At 47.7% G+C, this 13,225-nt stretch overlaps 1 protein-coding gene across 1 annotated transcript; it reads right to left on the bottom strand.

Moving 5' to 3' along the window:
- Positions 1-3,599: 3,599 nt before the first annotated feature.
- Positions 3,600-5,324, bottom strand: LOC135821703 (uncharacterized). The gene is made up of 2 exons (XM_065334699.1): positions 4,729-5,324; positions 3,600-3,702 (listed from the first exon to the last, which is right to left on the bottom strand). The coding sequence occupies exons 1-2, from the start codon at positions 5,322-5,324 to the stop codon at positions 3,600-3,602; spliced, it is 699 nt and encodes a 232-aa protein (XP_065190771.1).
- Between the last annotated feature and the right edge of the window lie 7,901 nt (positions 5,325-13,225).

The raw sequence follows: 13,225 nt of genomic DNA, 5'->3' as shown, positions 1-13,225 counted from the left end.
CCCGTCGCTGCTCGTGGACGTGGCGCTGGACGAGGCAGAGGCCAAGCATTTGGTGTCCCCGCGCGTGGAAGAGGGCGAGGACGTGGAGCTGCGACAGGGCGAGGACATTGAGCTGCGACAGGGCGAGGACGTGGAGCTGCAAGAGGGCGAGGACGCGGAGCTGCAAGATCGCAAGGACGAGGACGTGGTATACAGTATGAAAATTGTAGTGGCTATGATGATGTTGACCAGCTGCAAACCAATACACCTGAGTTCAACATACCTGGCACTGGTTTGAACCTACCTGATAATTTTGCTCCAACATGTAAACTTGATTTCTTCAAACTATATTTCCCGGACGAAGTTGTGGATTCAATTGTCAAGTTTACAAATTTGTATGCGCACGAGCATATCGCTGAAAAAAAGTCGCACCAGACGGATGGTGTGTGGAAGGAGACCGACCGTAATGAGTTTTACGGCCTCCTTGCATTTCTCTTCTTCCAGGGATTTCATCCTCTGCCTGCGACAAGGGACTACTGGCGCGTTACGTCGTTGTACAACGGAAACTATGCACGCTGCATGATTCGAACCTACCGGAGGTATTTAGCGCTGATGTGCTTCATCAAGATTGTGGACTTCAGGGCAGAGGATATAAATGATCGACTTCGTAAGGTGCGATACCTTCACGACCATCTGCAGGCGGCCTGCAAGCGTTTGTTCATCCCTGGCAAATGCGTTAGTGTTGACGAGCGCATGGTCAAGTGCAAAGGACGCGCTCCTTTTACGCAGTATATGCCCAAAAAGCCCGTCAAATGGGACTTCAAGGTCTTCGCTGCCTGCGACGCCCAAAGCTCCATTGTTGTAAACTTTGAAGTTTACACAGGCCAGCAACCTGGAGGTGAAAATGGCCTGACTCATGCTGTTGTGATGCGGCTGGTCAGTGACGTTCGCGCCGGAAGTGTTATCTACACAGACAATTTTTACACTTCCGAAACCCTGGCCAAATCTCTTCGTGCCAAGCAAATATCGTTGGTTGGCACCGTCCGCCCGAACCGCACTGGATTTCCAGAAGTATTGCGGACCGGCATGAAAAAGTTCGAGAAACATGCAGAGCGAGGTGCAACACGCTACGTTCGCCACGGAGATCACCTGTACCAGCAATGGAAGGACAAGCGGTGTGTGTCAATGTACAGCAACATACATCAGGGCCATGAGCATGACACAGTAACAAGAAATGTCAAGATTGATGGTGCACACCAGCAAATGGAAGTGCAGAGGCCAATGTGCATCAGAGACTACAACAGCAGCATGGGTGGAGTCGACACGTTCGATCAGCTGATCGAAACGCACGGTGTGCTTCGCAAAACGAAGAAATACTGGAAAAGTCTCTTCTTGGATATGGTCGACGTGTGCGCTGTCAATGCATACCGCCTCTTTCACTTGTGGCAGATCCAGCATCCAGGGGTGATAAGTCGATGATGCAACTTGCAGCACTCGGATTTCCGCTGTTACCTCATCCGGCAGCTGTCAACGATTGATGAGCATGCACCGGCACCGAAGCGTTCGTATCGCCCAGTGGCTGTTCCGCAGGATGTCCAGGTTCCTGTTGCTCAGCTTCACATACCTGGAGTGAGGGAAAAGAAGAACTGCAGAAACTGCACAGAAGTGGGTAACAAGCAGCACCAGTGTGTAACCTACTGCACTATGTGCGATGTTCACCTCCACATCACGAGCGACCACGACTGCTACGCCGCTTACCATGCACGCCACTTCCCATGAAGGATATCTTATCTCAGTGCTGTGAGTTTCTATCTTGCCTACTGTATATTTGTACATAAAAGTATGGTTTCATTTCCTTCCTATGGTGCGCTCTGTAAATAACGCGGCTATACACTTGATTATGACAATATGTGCCTAATATGGCAATATTGGTGACCATGGCAACATTCTAACATAGTTTTTTTGGATTCAGCTGAACGATTCCATTCAGAAAAACACAACTTGTGATTACAAATTCTCAAAAACTGTGGAGTTACAGGGGATTAATGTCGGAATGGAAAATTTGGTCATTTTCTTGGAAACCAGTGGACTCACAAAGGGTTAAAGGATCTCCAAGAGGCGATTGCCTGTCGAGGAGATCTCCTGATGAAAATCAAGTAACAGTGAGGAAAACTACACGTGTTACAGTATAGGCTACATAATGAGCAATAAACACAGGGCTGGGTTGTTCAAAAATAAAACAATTCGTTTAAATGTCCAGGGATGTGTCACTGCAGTAAAATTTAAACCTTTTGACGTGCAAGCAATATTGCTGCTGAAATTTAGAAAGTGAATCTTGGTATGTCAGCCTTGGTGGAAGGCAGTTCCACAGCCTGCCGATTTTATTCATAAAGAGAGAGGAAGAGATGCGGCCATGAGATTTGATAATCAGTTTTTTTTGGTCGGCGTGCACTAGAAGAGATATTGATGCCAAAGCAGGATAGATAATCTGGGTGCCGATGAATAGACTTGAACAAAACGGTGATGGAAATGTAAGTGCGTCGGAAGTGAAGGGGTTCCAAATTATACAGCCTATTTAAATTATTCTTCGATTCATAGCGATCAAAATCAATCCTCGCAGACCGCAGCAGGTATCTGCAGATCTTTGCTTGTAAAATGTCAAGCGATTCTAGCTGGCTAGCGGTAAGTCTGAAGCACCAGACAGGGATAGCGTACTCTACTGTGGGTCGAACATATGACTTGTGGAGTAGGGCAATATGTGCATGTGATAGATGACGGCCAATGAAGCAGTACAAATCTACACGTTGGCGAAATGTTTTGAATGCAGTAGTGAAATGGTCTTGGAATCTAAGACTGGTGCTGATTTCTACGCCTAGATGGATTACGGTACTTTTAACATTGAGTGATACGTTGTGTATTTGGACAGACAAAGAGGGTGGAGGAGCATAGTTGGAGAACATGGTGGTCTTGGCCTCAGAAAAGTGAAGAACTGGTCCTGTTCCAGTCACCAGCGTGTTCTCGTTCTCTTGTGTTGCGTAGATGTACCAACTCATAGATGACCTTTTTGATTGTATTCGTCCAGAGTGTTTGGTGCTTTGCGATACTAGTAAGAGAGTAGTTTTGCAATTTCGATCTTGTTTTCCCTCAGTTATGCTGCTTGTACCAGGAATATATGTAGGACTCAGTGAACAGTCACAAACACCCATGACCAGTGACAAATTAGTTTACCAGGCACAATGCCCCATGACCAGTCACAAATCACCATACGTGTACATGTGTAAAGCACACAGTTCGTGACTGCTCGCGAGTGCTTCGTACTGCAGGATTCGTTGTGGAAACTATTATTCCCTTTGAGCGGTCACAGAATACAGTTGTGACCACTATAATTCCAAGCGAACAGTTATATGCGGAGTGTACAGTTGCGCCCACTCTTTCTCTGTGAGTAGTCACAGGCAGAATAAAGGTACTTCTGTATTACAAGAGAGATTCGAAGCTTTGTCACAACTCTGAGTTTCTCGTATAACTACGATAGTCAGGCAACTGATGACTCCTAAACGGGCAGCCTGAACGTTAGTGGGAGTAAGGTGGGAAATTCTGAGGGGTAGCATAGGCGACGCGTATCATAGCGCAAGAGTCAGGTGCAGACGTGAAGTTGCCAAGTATTCAGACTTGGGGCTATGCAGCAGCAGTTCCAGCGTGAATGACATAGGATAGAGCTGGGGACTTGAATGCCAAATGCACACATGCCCACACCATTACACACACATACACCCACACTCTCTCAATGTTCTCACATACACATACACTCATGCGTGCGTACACACGCACACACACACACACACATTCTCTAAATCTCTCTTTAATTACACACACACACATTCTCTCTCTCTCACACACATACATTCTCTTTCTGACGCATGCACACAGCTGTCATTGTGCACACAAACACTCACACACACACACACACACACACACACACACGCACACACACACACACACACACGCACACTCACACATGCGCGTGCACACTTACTCTCTCTCTCTCTCTCTCTCTCTCTCTCTCTCTCTCACACACACACACACACGCACACACATACACACTCCCTGGTCCTGGTCCTGGTCCTGGTAAACACTGCCATTACGGTCACGTGTCCCCTCGCGGGGCCGACAACATGGAAAACGACGCGCGACGGCAGAAAGTCGGCAGTCTGCCGAAAGATCAGGGACCATGTTCAATCGGCACGACGAGAGAGGCATCTCCGACAGCTATGGATTTGGAATCCACGAGTAGAGCGGCAGCATCGGCCACAGGCCCCACAGTGGGCCTTGCAGCATGAGAGAGCGAGCCGCACACGCTGCGGCGGAGGAGTCGCCTGAGCAGCAATGGTAGACACCGCCGCCTGGCACGGAGCCCGAGACGATATCGCGGGGAGCATCAGGGAGTTGGGGCACTTGTGGACCGCCAAACCTCCGGCACTGCGGAACCAGCGCTCGCAGGAAGAACATTGTCGGCTACCTCTCTGTTCTGATACAGGTTTGCGGCGCTCATCGAGGCATTTATGACAAGGCAAACCACTCCTGGAGAAGAGACGGCCACACTCGGCACAAGGTATCCGCAGGGGCTCACAAACGGGTTCGGGCGGCGGCAGAACACTGCAAGCGGCCCGCCATTCCCGTCTATCCTGGGCCTTCAACGGCACCCAACACTCAGTACAGTACAGAAGCAGAGACAACACGCATGCCCCGTACACAAGCCGCTTCGTAGCAAGTGAGAGGTTGCTGTCAGTGAAAACCGGCTGGCGCAGGGCTCCAAATGCACGTGATGCACCGGCAATGCGCGAGCTGATATCTGGGGTAGATCGGCCATTCGTGGGGAGGAGAGAGCCAAGATACCGGAAACTATCTACATACTCGACCACCTCACCCGCCACGTCCAGGGGCAGCCGGTCTGCTTCCGCGAGTAAATATCCAGCAGCCATCACCTTTGTCTTGTCCAGGTTGACTGTCAAGCCGAAAGAATACGCTACATGTATGAATTGGTCAAGGGCCCGCTGTTCACCATCATGAATGGTAGCCAGCAGAGCAGAGTCATCTGCAAATTGACACTCGCGATGGACCTTGCTCTTGTCTGTTGACTTCCGACTGAATAGTAGACTGCTCCCAGGGTTTGTTGCCACAGGAATACCAACGCCAGGAATGTCGGCAACAGCACGATGCCACTGCTGGAAAACGGCCCACATCAACCGATTGAAGAGTACTGGTGTCATGCAGCAACCCTGCCGGAGGCCGTCCCGCACCTCAAATGGTGGAGCATCAACTCCCGGGATCTTCAACTTTGCTGTCATATTGGCGTGGAAAGAGCGTATGATATTGATGAGGCGCTCAGGGACACCTGCTTTCTTGAGGATAATCCATAGGCATTGGCGGCTGACAGAGTCATACGCCTTACGGAGGTCAGCGAAGACTAGAAAGCCCTTGGACCGATGTTCGTAGAGCTTCTTTGCGACCTGCGAAAACCATATCCGTGCATGACCGACCTTTCCTAAAACCACATTGGGAGTTGGGAAGGATGGTCTCGGCCAAAGACTGCAAGCGGCGCTGAATCATGGCAGCAACGAACTTGCCAACCATCTCCAACAAAGCAATGCCCCGCCAATTATCGCATTTGGCAAGGTTGCCCTTCTTCGGGATGGGGACCAGATTGCTACACACCCACTCTTGAGGGACTGCTTCGGCCTCCCACACGGTACACACGAGGTCTAAGAGGGCACACATAAGACCGGGGCCACCGGCCTTAACCATCTCAGGTATGATGTCAGAGCCGCCAGCCGACTTCCCACTGCTCATGGTTGACACCGCACGCTAAAGCTCAGCAAGGTTCGGTGGTTCGCCAAGCTCCTCGACGATGTCCTGCTGTTCCACCTGATCGATAACACCGGAGTCGAATGTGTTGGGGATGTTGTAGACCGTGGTAAAGTGGCGCGACCATCGCTGTCCCTGCTCCGCCGGAGAAGTACAGATGTTGCCATTCTCATCTAGGATTGCCATATTTGGGATTGGTTTGAGGCCAGATCGGGCATCTTGTAAGGACCGTATTCCGGCCCATACGCGTGCGAAATCAAACCGGCCACTCTCAACCCTGCCCGCAACTGTGGCAAACCACTGGTTCTTAGCCGTGCGCACTGCCTGCCTAGTCTGTCGTTGTGCCGTGCGCAGCTTCTGGTAGTCATCGCCATTCGTTATCCAAGACCGATGGCAGGCATTACGTTCCACCAGTAGCGGCTTCAAAGTATCCCTGCTATCAGCAAACCAGTCCGGCTGTCGCACACACTCCCACACACACGCACACGCACACACACACACACACACACACACACACACACACACACACACACACACACACACACACACACACACACTTACACACACGCACGCACACACACACACACACACACACACACACGCATATATACACACACACCAATAGGCAGCGGAACTACCAGCTAGATTCACGTGACCTTGCGGGCAAAGTAACGGAGGTAGAACTTATTTTATCTCTTTTCAACCAATCCACAAGCCAAGAAGAGATGCGTAGACGGAAGAACTGTACTCTTGGTGATACTGATTGCAAACATGATTAATTCCTCCAGACCATCGAGCACCCAATTCTAAACCTTATCTAACCAAAATTGTGGTCAAAGCAGCATGCCAGTTCAAGAACATCTCGTCAGACATACATATCGATACATGTCTGGTGCACTCTCACTAACAAGCAGGCAGTGCAGGCTACATTCACACCAGCAATCACAAGAATTTGTAGAAAGTGAATATTTATATAAAATTAATAATTAGAAGGAAAATACGTAATGGACAAATGAAGGTGTGGAGGATCGCCCAAATACACTGACAAGGATACAGTAAACGGTATACAGTACTCGTATGCATGTACTTATAATACACATTATAGCAGCACAACGAGAAAGACCATGTATCATATTGTTACATGATAAATTTTACAGAGTTTTTTTGGGAGTAGGAATGAAGATGTGTTCGAAGCAGTAAACTGCGTAGCACTACGTTAAGCCAGAATATTGAAATACAGTTTCCTGTAGTCAAAACAAGACACTCACACTTCTCTGGTCTAGTTCGCCATTCTTATCGATAACATGACTTGATTTAATTCCTTACGATGGTTCTTGAGAATGGATCAATGATGTCTTGAATAGATGTCTTCCCTGAACGACTTCAACTGAGAGGCAGTTTCAGTTTCAACAAGCTGGACATTGTTTTTCTGTAGAGTCTTCCACAAGAACGAGAGAGCTACACACACGAAGGTGCTTGATGTACTCAGTACCTTCTTGGAGATGAACATATTTTCATTTCCATCTTCATTATATTTTCGTCTCTGCAACGTCGACGATGTCCACTTCTGACTCCGTAATCGTTCTTGCAAGATCGGCATGCGAAAAATTATCTGTGGAATGGAACAAACTTTCAGAACACATCCGCTGCGTTCAGTCCTCTGTCAATTTTCGCATTGCTCTAAAGGCTCATTACTCACAGCATAGATATTCTCTGACTGGAATTCCGAACTTTTCCGTTCGAGAATTTTTCCTTGAAATTAATCCTTGCTGGGTTTTTTTCATCTAAATGTCCAGCTATTAACTGCAGAGGTAATTTCTTCTCTCGTCGATTTCTTTCCTGCTTTTATACCTCAATATTTTAGGCACTTATTTCCCTACTTCCCATGCTTCATCTTACCCTCTCCTCTCCCCCATTTCCCCATTTTCCTGCTCTATTTATGTGGGAGACTTTCGTGATAAGCATCCATTTGCTTTTGGAGAGTCAATACAATAATTATAATACTTCTGAAACCTATGAAGGAAAACAGTATGCTGATCGCGTGAATGCCAACAGTTGAGTAGAGGTGCTTGCATGCTCCGTAGCCACGTAGCGGTACTTTGGCACCTCCTACACAAGACTAACTGTACCTGAGGAGACCACCAATCGGATGATGGGTGACTGATTCTGGCCGGAGACTATTCAGCATGCTGTTCGGCCATGGAGGTTCGGTGAAAGGGTGGGGGTGTCTGCGGACATCGCTGCTCAGTGACTGCTCTCTCCTTCCGTGGCTTTGTTGAACCCACATGCAGCTCCATTCTTCTTCTTCCCCGAATGTGAGATCAAGTCTGGCACCACCTCCCGGGCATACGGTGGTGTTGCAATCCTTGTTCTAGAACACCATTTTAGATCCATATGATACTGCCCGGATCTACTCCGTCCTATGTGTGAGGCTGTATAGGTCCAGCTCACGCCCAGGTCCAGCCGTACTGAACCAATTGTCGTTTGCTGTTCGTATCGACCGCCTTCAATTGGGGCTTGGACATAACTCGCTACTGCGACATGATTGGTGATTCTCTCAGGATGATTCCTGTACCGTCCTCTCACATCATCATTGCTGAAGATTTGAATGGAAAAAATATCCTCTGGTGCTCAACAGACCATACATGCCCTGCTGGCGCTGCAATACAACGAGAGTTTGGCTGCTTTGGCCTTCAACAACTGGTCGCCACAAACACGCACACCGCACCTTCAGGCAACCAGGCATGCTTGGACCTCATCTTCAGCAATCGTAGCCAACAAGTGTCGTCCATAGACACAGCCTGTGCTCTGAGTGCATCGGATCACCTACTCGTTTCATGCCAGTTTGATATCCCATGGACCCGCTTCCGTCTTGTGCTTCATCCAGGGATTGGGTGCAGTCATCTTCTGCCCGTAAGTACAATTTTAAGAGATTGACACCTACCATGTGGGCGGGTATTAATGATGATCTAGCGGCAGTTGCCTGACATACGGTTGTTTCGTCAGATGTGGACGAATCACTTGCAAATATTCAGACTGTTCTAGACCGCATCTTTACGCAACACATTAGTGTCCAGCACTCTGAGCGTTGCTCCATCAGGGATACAGTGAGATCACGCCTGTCGAAACAACTTCCGCCCTGAATTAATGCACAATTGAAAGGTGCTATCCGTCACAAGGCAGAACTTCACAGTCGGAGTAGAAAGTACCCAAGTCCTGTCAACATAAGCAACGAAATATTGTGAGGTCGCTGTCCCGTAAATGTCACCGGGAGTATAACCGGGAGTATATCCGAAAGCTGCAGATCCTGGTTTTCGAAACCAGTAATCACCCTTCATTACATCAATTCATTTGCATGCAGAGATCTTCGGGAAATAGCCCTGGGATGCCTGACCTCGCATCAAATGGAGAGTTGGCCACAGACCCTGCAGCTAAAACTGCCGCTTTGAACGAGCAATGCATCAGCGGCGTTTGTTGACGACCCACGCATACCATTGCTGTCCTACTTCCTCCGCGTCATTAAATTTGTCTCTTCGCACATCGCAATATTTGTGACTTGGCTCGTATTAGTCAGACTGTCGGAATCGCTGTTTTCTGTGTTCGAACGCCGGTGTGACCCTTCCTGTGCAATGTCTACTTGCCACTGAAGCCGTGGTGGTCTCGGACTTTGTTGGAGCTCTCTTCCGCACCAAGCAAATTCATCGCGCTCCGCACTATTCCGCCCCAGAGCGCATTTCGTTTTCTGGAGTTCGTGCCGTCCCACATCGTTCGCGTGGGCATTTGTCAAAACTGCAAGCTCGGGTATAAGAATCCTGGTATCTCTCCTGAATATGAACTGCTGAAGTTGACGATGGCAAGTGCAAAGTGGTATTAAATTCCTAAAATGCGCTACTTGTGGAGCATGTTGCTGCGAAGGTAGCAGGTCTGAAAACACCAACAAAATCAGCGACGCGTTTGCCAAGGAAAGAAGGTGCGGAACTGCTGGTAGGTCGTTACAGTGTGCTTGAAAAATGCTAGCCTGCCCTCATCGCCTGCCACCTGGAGGCATGGATCGCTTGGAAACGAGCGAAGCGGAGGGGGGGGGGGGGCACAAACTAAAGCTTGGTCTGTCGACAATGCTCTGCCTCAATTTCTAGCTGATTTCTTTGCTCTTTGAGTGGACAAAATAATTTCGAAAAATCGCTCTGGGAAGCGACAATTTTAATGACGCAGAGGAAGTAAGACCAACACCCTTGCCACCCGAATGCGTTTCTTGCTCCGATAATAACCACAGCTTGAGTGAGCAAAGCTATTGCGAAAGTTAAGCTAAACAAATCGCCTTGTATGGACGGCATCTCCAATGAAGTTGTTAAGGCTCTAGCACCATCATTATCATATCCTCTATGTCTTCTATTTAATTTGTCTTTCAGAACAGGGAAGTTGCCATTGGCATGGAAAGTGACCAAAATAACGCCAATATTTAGGCGAGACCAAAATAAAATCGAAATTTTATTTTTTCCCATGTATGTACATGACTATATGTGCGCATGCCATGTTGAACTTTTTTTACAGCATTTTCCGGTAATTTTTATTCAATTTCAATTTTATTCAATTTTTTACAGACAACAGGTACACGGTTTACCGGTTCGAATTTTCTATATTTCGGCCAACGATGGCCCTGATCTGTACATCAGGGAGTCGTACAAGCTCGCGTTTGTGTGACTCCACGTCACAGATGTCACTGAAAGTTTGTGGTTTTTCAAAAAATAAATAAAAAAGATCTAGTCGTACTGTACATAATTATATGTACATGTATGAACTGTTCAAAAAAATTGGCTTTGGCTCGATTTTGGTGCGGGAGGGCCCAGGAATCGCTATTTATTTATTTATTCCCGTAGCTATGCAGAAGACGTTACTTCAGTAACGTCTGGCGCTAGCCAGGGTCAACACAGCTTTAATTTGGTGTTTGTTTGTGTGTTTGTGTGTTTGTGTCACGCCTGGCGCTAACCTGTATCTGTCCCGTTGCGTACGGTACCATCAAACACAGCTGGCTACATACAGCTGGCCGCAATATTCAAATAGTGCTTTCAAACGCAAGATCATAACGTGAAGCAACTTGGAAGAATGAGAATGAATGCGAAGTGCATGGGGGAATGCATGTAGGGCGATAGTGCGGGTTCGAATTCAAGGTAATGCCTGAAAAAAAATGGGAGAATTGAAAAATGTATAACATCCATTTTCTTTTTTTGCCGTCATCAAGGCGGTAGACGGTGTCGTATTACCCTAGACCGTACCTGTCCCGTACCTGTCCCGTACCTGTCCCGTACCTGTCCCATACCTGTCCCGTACCTGTCCCGTACCTGTCCCGTACCTTTCCCGTACCCTACAATCAAAGACGGCTGGCCACAATGCATATTCAAATAGGGCTTTCAAATACAAGATATAACGTGAAGCAACTTGGAAGAATTAGTATGTATGCGAAGTGTATCGGGGGATGCATGCAGGTCGATAGTGCGGGTTCGAATCCCAGGATATGTCTAAAAAACAAAAAGTAGAAACTTATAAGAATTTATAACATCCCTATGCTTTTTTGTCTAGGTCATCAAGGCAAAAAAAGCTTAGCGTAGGGCCCTGAGCGTCCAAGCTCTCTCGTTTATTAATTTTTTTATTTATTTCACCTTCCCGTTGCCAGAGAATATAGGCCAATATGGAGGGAGGGGGGCGGTAGCCAGCCATGGCAGTAAACAAAAACAAAGCAAAAATAAATAAATATTACACATTACTGGAGGCAAAGAGAAACAAATCTAGATGAAGAATTAGCAGTTATTAGAACACGAGATTCATGTTGGCCTTGAAATCCTTTAGCGTGCAAGACGATTTTACTGATAGAAGCAGGGCCAGCCAGAGAGAATAGGCAGCTAAAAACGGAGATCTGGTATAGGCTGAGGTTCGGGCTCTAGGTAAAGTGTAGGGATTGCTCGTAGGACGAGTGGGAAGAAACCAAATATATTTACGCAAGTGTGGCGGGGCTTTGTCAAGACAAATAGAATGAACAACAATACACAGTTTTCGATCCGCTTGACTAGAGATAGGGAAGGTGTTAAACATATCATACAGCTCGGCAGAAGGAAAGTATGATGGTTTGCGAAAAAGGACTTTGAGTATCCTCTTATTGTGGACTTCCAGGGTACTCATTAACGATTTACTTACCGTAATGTCGCGCGCATTAGCCGGGGCTTATATGCCTATAAGCCGGTGATGGAGTCAGGCTTGTACACAAGACAGGCTTATACACGAGACAGGCTTATATGACAAGCACCACTCAATGACCAGGCTTGTATGCGCAAACTGCTGACTTTTGGACGTCAAAACCAACATTTTCCAACGGGATTTTTTTTCTTTTTTTTCGCAAGTGTACGGTACCATGCAAACATGAACATGTAAAAGGCGCGCTCACCAGTCTTGCGTAGTAGCCCGGCTTACGCACGCGACACGTGGCGCGTCTCGTGTACTGGCCCGGCTTATGCATGCGACAGGCTTGTACGCGAAAAGCTGTTGCAGATTTCATGCTTCTACACGAGACAGGCTTATGCACAAATCCGGCTTATGCACGCGACATTACGGTAGTAGGGATGACCAGGCGGTTGAGCAATAGAGAAAAATGGGGAGAATATAGCAATGATAAAAAAGGCGAATGCATTCAAGCGGTAGGTGGGAGCAGTGAGACACAAGGTAGCCAACAGCTTTACTGACTTTGCTACAGATATAGTCGACATGTCTACTAAACGATAAGTCTGAGTCAATGACTAAACCAAGATGTTTGTGTTGTTTTACCACTGTGAGGTCTGTGAGGGATCCGGGAAGAGTGAATGCATAGGTTGGCTCTGAGTTCGGCAGGAATAATATCTCAGTCTTGGCGATATTAGGTCTTAGTCTCCAGGTAGTCATCCCCTGATGGACTTCGTTTATACCGCGCTGGAGACTATCTCGCAGCCTGTCTAGACACTCATTGAACCGGAGCAGTGCAGTATCGTCAGCAAATAAGGACACACCTTCAACATGACTGGGAAGATCATTAATATGCACCAGGAAAAGGAGGGGCCCTAGGATGGATCCCTGGGGCACTCCGGACAGAACAGGTGAAGCATCTGAGAGAAGTCCACCTACAAAGACAACTTGCGTTCTGTCGGATAGGTAGTCTGTAATCCACTCCAGCGCTGAGTCACACACACAGAAAACTTTGGAAAGTTTAGCAAGTAATGCACGGTGCCACACGGTGTCGAAAGCTTTCTCGAGGTCGAAAAAGCACATGGCAACTTTACGCCCTATATGACGATGGTCGGCAATGTTTTGGATCAGCTTGGTGAGCTGTAGAGCGGTCGAGTCACCACGACGAAACCCAGAT

Source organism: Sycon ciliatum, chromosome 7, assembly GCF_964019385.1.
Source record: "Sycon ciliatum chromosome 7, ocSycCili1.1, whole genome shotgun sequence".
Lineage (NCBI taxonomy): Eukaryota > Metazoa > Porifera > Calcarea > Leucosolenida > Sycettidae > Sycon > Sycon ciliatum.
Note: the sequence above shows the minus strand (reverse complement) of the source record. Positions and strands in the feature narration are given on the sequence as shown.

What these genes read in the sequence shown, in the direction of transcription:
- LOC135821703 (XM_065334699.1), bottom strand. Translation starts at nt 5,324, where the DNA reads ATGACAGCAAAGTTGAAGATCCCGGGAGTTGATGCTCCACCATTTGAG. An exon ending in CTTGCTACGAAGCGGCTTGT is followed by an intron (nt 3,703 to 4,728) that starts GTACGGGGCATG and finishes TTGGCATTCAAG; the next exon opens with TCCCCAGCTCTATCCTATGT.